The sequence below is a fragment of the Topomyia yanbarensis genome, chromosome 2, assembly GCF_030247195.1.
Source record: "Topomyia yanbarensis strain Yona2022 chromosome 2, ASM3024719v1, whole genome shotgun sequence".
Classification (NCBI taxonomy): Eukaryota; Metazoa; Arthropoda; class Insecta; order Diptera; family Culicidae; genus Topomyia; species Topomyia yanbarensis.
This window is the reverse complement of record NC_080671.1, coordinates 213,762,745-213,769,700: the sequence shown is the minus strand read 5'-3', so window position 1 is coordinate 213,769,700 and position 6,956 is coordinate 213,762,745. Positions and strand designations below refer to the sequence as shown.

General features: G+C 41.1%; 1 protein-coding gene and 1 long non-coding RNA gene across 2 annotated transcripts in view; both read left to right on the top strand.

Annotated features, from left to right (window-relative positions):
• Positions 1-868: 868 nt before the first annotated feature.
• Positions 869-2,379, top strand: LOC131682873 (uncharacterized). Its single transcript, XR_009304221.1, has 4 exons — positions 869-1,109; positions 1,172-1,642; positions 1,699-1,803; positions 1,864-2,379. It is a non-coding gene; the product is annotated as an uncharacterized LOC131682873 (long non-coding RNA).
• Positions 2,380-5,076: 2,697 nt separating this feature from the next.
• The window catches only part of LOC131680043 (3'(2'),5'-bisphosphate nucleotidase 1-like), a 44,597-nt gene continuing 42,717 nt past the window's right edge, over positions 5,077-6,956 (top strand). Inside the window, exon 1 of the mRNA XM_058960773.1 lies at positions 5,077-5,670. Within this exon, the coding sequence (XP_058816756.1) occupies positions 5,077-5,670 (594 nt within the window). The remainder of the gene's footprint in view (positions 5,671-6,956) is intronic.

Genomic DNA, 6,956 nt, shown 5'->3' with positions numbered 1-6,956 from the left:
AGTGTAAACATTGTATTATTAAACCAATTCTGCAGCGTTTTATGTTATATAGGTGTTTTATGTGGTAATAGGACTGACATAATTATATCTTCAGTACAGCGGTTTGTTTCATAATTTAAAACAGATTTATTTTAAAATTTAAATTAGTATACCCAACCGTTCTATTTGTTGTATACTTTGAAACGCAATTAGAAATGTGTTTTAAATACATAGGGTAGGACAGATATTCTGACTGGATAAACTGGGAAGACAATTTTAAGTCCAGTAACGCTTAAGACATGGCTTGATTTTTGAATCGAAAAAGAACACCCGCTTAAACTGCTGCTGGGACGGTAAGTTCTGTTTTAAAATTTTCCGTTGTGTGCAGTACGAAACAAAAGCGTTTGAAATTAGAAAATAAAAAGTTCTGCTGGGAATGTGATTGTTTCCGATGCAATTACACTCAGATTTTTCACGCAGTGGATACAGGCCGTGTAAATGAAAACCGCGTAAATTTAAAAAAAAACGCGTTAATGAAAACCGCGTAAATTTCTAAATCCGAGTAAAAAAACCTGAGTGTACTCTCCTATATAAAATACTACGCTGCTGAACAGTGCAATAACTACAGAAGCACGTTGTCAGATGCCTTACTGATTAAAAACATATAACCGGTATATGAAACATGAAAACCAATAGGCTCTTTACCCTACGCAGCTACAAAGCGCCGTAAACATGGATTAACAAGTTACAACGCATACGCATGCATAAAAATAAATATATTTTTTTCAAACGCAACACTCTTAAGCAGCACGCACCGTATTGAATAAAATCCAAACCCCACCCACCCACTTTGCAAATCAATATTAGAGTTTTCGATTGAAGAAACTGGTGGAGTTTTCTGCACTGAAATTGCACTTTTCTTGCAGAAGTGTTGTCAAAACACCGACACCATGTTCCATTGATTGGAACTGCAATAAAAAAGTGCAATTCCAGTGCAATTTCGGGGCAGAGATTTGGCACCGAAAAATTTGTCGGTGGAGCCAGTGCACTCACCAACACAGACCAACACCAATCACGCAAACGTCAAAGCAACGTTCAAAATGGATGCCAAAACAAATCGGTTATCGCAGGTAAGCGAATATAACTTGGTTTTATTTATCTGAAGTAACAATATTATTTGTTGTAATTACAGAAAACGACAGGGATAGTACCCTTCTGCCGGAATCGCATTTGGTACTCAATGGTTTGCCAGCTTTCGACTTCAATTCTGTCGACTAGAGGTATGCGTTTTATTGATTAGTAGCTCCCATTTTCCCGGGCGCGATCTCGATGGGTCCCGCCGAGGTGGCAGAAAACAGTAACGAACTGATCCATACGTAGGAGTAAAATGTTCCAAAGGTGGCCTAGAATTCTACTGGGCTGGAATTTCCCCAAAAAAGCGGTTCCGAAGCGGCGATCATCTCCAGAGCCGCCACCACTTCCACGTAAAGAAGCAGTTCAGTGTGAACCAAAAAAGGGAACCGTCGAACAACAGTCGAAACCGTTGCCCGTTATCACTATCAACGAAAAGGATTACCAGGTTCTGTAAAAGCTCGGTTCCGGTGGATCCAGTTCAGTGTTTTCGGCCAAACAAATGGGGAATGGCGTTGAATGTGCGTTGAAGGTAGGTGTTCGGGAAAGAATAATTTCAAGAAAATATCTCAAACCCATTGTTTTCAGTTGGTGGATTTCGAAGGCGATTCCAGCATAGTAGAAGGCTACTTAAACAAAACGAAACTTGGCGAAATTGCAAGGGAATGAAAACGTAGTAGCGCTGTATGACTAGTGAGTATTTATAGAAAAAAAACAATTCCATGTAATCTAATCGAAACGATGAACTTTTAGTTGTCATGTCGCGGAGTCTAACCAACTTTACCTGGTCATGGAAAAGGGTGATAATGATCTGCACAAAATCCTGCAAAGCTACCGCAAGGATATCCCGCTGTACACGCTTATGCAAATTTGGTACCAGATAGTACAGTGTGTGCACTACATTCACGAGCAAGGTGTCATCCATCTGGATCTCAAACCGGCCAACTTTCTTTTGGTAAACTGATTGACTTTGGCATCGCCAGCAATATTTCCTTCGACTCCACCAGTATTATGAAGTTTTCCCAAGCGGGCACATTCAACTACATCAGCCCGGAAACTTTGATTGACACTTCCGCGGAGAACGGTTCAGCCAACTCCCAGCCCAAGATCCGCAAGTCAAAATGCTGCAGCGATGTCTCAAGTACGATCGAAAGACGAGAGCTCCGACGGCGGATTTGCTTGACTACCCGTTTGACATGGTGATTGGGAAATAAAGATGCTGTAGCAACTTTACATATGTGCATATTTCTCTGTCTTAAAGAACAGAACAAGGTTTATTTGGAACGAAATATATTATGTATTAACGAATTTGATTGGTTGTTTTCCACACCTCTTCCATCAGATCTATGAGTGTGACCTCTTCCAAGTTCTCCTTCAGCTTGCTTCTGGTATTCGCGCTACATGTTCGTATACTTCGTATAGTTCGTGGAGGCAGAAAACAGTAACGAACTGATCCATACATAGGAGTAAAATGTTCCGAAGGTGGTCTGGAATTCTAATGGGTCGATGTTCTAGTTCCTCTGCATAACCGACTAGAATGCCTCGAGTCGCAAGGAACCAATTTGCCGGGAGTGACACCACTGGTTGATGAGTAACATTCCTAGAACGCATCTAGTAAAGAGTGGAATACTGTTGGTTTGGAACCTTCGTAATGTATTCATGGTTTGGTTCAGAAGCAGAACAGGACAAGTTACTGATTATATCTAATGTGTGTGGAGTTTAAGCAGTGATCGTGAATAGAGTGTTTCGATTTCGTTCGACAGGGTGAAAAGGCAAAAATTATATTCTGATGTACGAAGAGTAAGTGGAAGGCTGGTTGGGTAACATGTTATGCTATGGGATTATTATTTGATTATACAGTAAAGACACGCGTCATAACCTTTTTTGTTTATTTAGCTTAAACTTCCCTTAAGGGGGTCTAACAGCGCAAAATTTAAAAAAAAAATATTTTTTTGCATCTTTCGGATCTCTAAGATAAGAAAAATATGCTCAAGAAAGAATTTGCTCGAATTCAATTTGGTTCGTCTGCTAGAGACCATCAAACTACCAACTATCAATTTTCATATGAGCGACCGAAATTAAAAAGTCGCAAGGATATATCATGCTTTGCAAAACCCGTTTGAAACATATTAGATAACAAAAATCGGAAATAAACTTCAAGCATAAAAATCGGACAGAAATTCTTCAGCATAACAATTGCTTAAAAAGTTCTCACCCGTAAAACTTGGCAAGGGATGTCCCAGTCCGATTTTTATGCTTGAAGTTTATATCCGGTTTTTATATTCTAATATATTTGAAACGGGTTTTACGAAGCATGTTCTGTCCTTGCGACTTTTATTTTTGGTCGCTCATATGATGCTGATAAAATCGGGGGTAGCTAAAATCGGGGGCTGATAAAATCGGGTCTTCACTGTATGAAGAATACATCCAATTTTGTATTAATTGAAAAGTGAACAGGACAAATAAGGTAATTTGAAATTAGTCATCTGGCCCTTAATTTACTGGAAATAGGTTACATTCTTTCCGATAAGGTTATTGAGGCAATCAATGTAGAACTTCTTATTGGACGGTTGTTACAATTTATGATGTCCAATTTCTCATAAAGGAAATGCTTCAAGAAATTTATTGGCAGCCTTAAAGAAGCATATAATGAAGATTCCAATCGACTCAAACCGACAATATTAGGAAATGTGTACTAATAAATAAAGATATTTTTCTATTTACTAGTTTTGGATTTGGTCGGATAAGATTCCAAACGTATAGTTTATTTATGATTTCGTTAATTCGACACGTCTTGGGAAGTAAGCTTCAGAGAGCAGTTTTTTCATGTAAAGTGGATTAATATCAACAACTATTATTCTATTCGGTGTTTTGTTCATCTTGGTGCAATGCGTTACTAAGCACTGTGCTATTCATAGATTGCATGCATACTAACCATTATCATGTGCATGTAGGCAGTCTAAGTCATCTTGCTTGTAACATAAATGATCCGGAATGAACAGTATCTCTTTTGAATTTTCATGAACTAATAGCATGAGAATCGTTATTGCCAACTAAAACCATCTTCACCGGTACATAGGATTGGATAATAACTGTTAATGTGATACCTACTTATGGGAAGGCAACCGACTCAGCAACGTCTCCATAAGTATTACGGACTTATGTTGCTGGACAGGTCTAGGATTTGGGTTGGTTAGTCTTCAAGTACGCGAATATGCAGAGCAAAACGATATTTAGTTACATTTTTCTTATGTTTAAATCTGGATAGCCGGCCATTGAGTATGATTTACTTGTCTCTTGAAATACAGGAATTTAAACTCCAAACCGCTGGCCAAGGGAGTATTGGTCAAACTTTGAGCAGTAGGACTACTTTCAACACTCTCAAATTAAGCCAAAACATAACATATATCGAGTTATAGCATCTATGACAATTATATTTGCAGAATTCACCTAGCTCTAAGCTCTCAAGCAATTTAGTTAAAAAATTAGACAGTCTAAAAGATGCCGCAATTAACATCGCATTATGTACATTTGCAAATCATTGTTTTGTTATATAGGTGTGGTTGCTGTTGTATTTTTCCTGGAGAAACGTTGTGGTTGATTCGTCAGAGAAGGTCGAAAAGTCCTGCATTCCTAAGGACAATAGCACTTCCTCTCGGGTGTCGTTGTTAGCGAGGATCTCTCTGATGTAATGCGGTAGATTCTAGAGCTGCCGGAGGTCGCCGTACTCCGGACAGTTCAATAAAATATGTTCCACCGTGGCTTGGGTTCCACATGAAACACATGTTGGTGGATGACACCCGATACGGTGTGGGCATGGGAAACTTTTGTACGCCCAACTCTGAGCCGCGACAGTACTGTTGCTCTCCAGTGTCCGGTATTACTGTGCCAATGACACAAGAAAGTTTCAGCTATCCTTGATTTCAACTTGCCATAAATGTTTGCGGCTGGGACAAGTGTGGGGAGATGTCAGCGGCCGTGTCTCCCTATGGCCGTCATGCGGTCAGCCCTTTCGTTGCCGTCGATGCTGCAATTACCGGGGACCAGGCAGATGGTTCTGAGTGGGTCAAACTCGGCCTCGACAGCCTGGATGAAGGGGTGGCGGGATATTCGCGACTCAATGGCGGAGATGACTACCAGAGAAGCCAACAGCAAGGCGCGGGAGTATCTTCCGGTTTCTGGACCATAGCAAGCGCGATAGCTGATTCATCGGCCGAGCATGGCGTCGGTAGGCGAAGGAGAGCCCTTCCTCTATTACGCTTACTCGTACTCCTACCTCATCTTGGAGCCGTCGGTGAAAACCCGCACTTGATTGTTATACCATCAGTCGGTTGTATTTGGCTCGGACTTCACAACCAGCAGCGGTCCACCGTTCTGCAGACAGATTTGTATCCAGGTTGGGTCCGCGGACGTGCCAGTTCCGGCCACGAACTCGGTGTAAACGGACGTTCGGTGGCAGATCCATGTCTGTGCATTCCCGATGGATCTCGTTGGCTGTCTGTAGAAGGAAGCAGTCCTTACCGCTCCAACCAGAAGGATCGGCCTCTCTGTTGCAAAGTGGTTTGTGTTGCAGCGGTGTGTAATCACGCTTTTAGCGGGTGCCATGTTAAAGCTAACTGATAACGCCCATTGGCACACCACGCTTACGGCGGCTTGAAGTTTACGATGGGTTCGCCGGGTTTCGTTGGTAGAGTTTTCACTGTACCCGTACCTTTGTCATGCAACAATAACGCCCAGGCCAGACAGAATCAAATTCAACTTGCTGAAAATTTACCTGACTCAGCGGAGGTCATCGTTATTTTAAAACCAGGAAAGCCAGCCTCTGATCACAAATTGTATCGGCCGATTGAAATGCTGTTCTGTATCCGGCAGTTGTTCGAGGAAGAGATCTTATTCTGTCACGACGATTGGGTCAAAGCTAATGGCTTGCTGTCAGATACACAACATAGCTTCTGCTTCAAATAGCAAATGAATGAATGATTGCCTTCCTGAGCAAACAACAATCCCATAATGCCCCCATGATCATGGTCCAAATTCACCCCCACTGCATGGTGTTTTGATAGTGTTTGTAATGGGTTCAACCCATGAAAACACCATCACTATGGGCTGGAATATCCCATTGAAAAACAATATTCTGGTATATTTATGGGGTTTTTAGACCATTTCATGGTGTTTTGATGGTTGTAAAATTTGGCGTGGACTATGTCCAATGTTGTTTTATGGGGATGTATGGTATTTGAACCAATGCAAATTTGCTCGGGTTGCGCTGCTTTCAACAGAAATTCAAATGACATATACTGTCAAAGAGCAAATTGGTTTCAGTCTTTTTAGATATTGAGGGGAATTTTTCCTCAGTTTCTATAGGCATCTTTTTAGAGAAGCTACGTTAATATGGATTGTTCCCAATTATAAACAAATTTTGATAAATGTCTAATAATTATATATATACTTTTCTCATAACGATTTGAAAACGCATGCACAAGTACAGTGCTGCTCAGTGTCCTATTCCTGTGCACTAGCTCATAATGTGTCAGAGCTAAATTCATTGAGCTAGTGCTTGGGCTGGTTTCCGATGAGCTAGAGTTATCAAGTAGCACGAGCACCGATGAGTGAGAGCTCTCGCTAGCACGGTGATAGCTAGTACGCTGCACGGAGCTATAGCTCAGCTATAGCAAAGTAGAATAAAAAACAACGCGTTAGTGTGAGTAATGATGCCTGCATCGTTGTTTCAACAACCTGTCGTACATTTAACAACGAATATTTCTTGCTTTGTCCTATACCTTCATTCCATAGCTTACACTACTGCACCGTTCGAGCTCATCGTGCTAACTCGTTGTGCTAGCTCT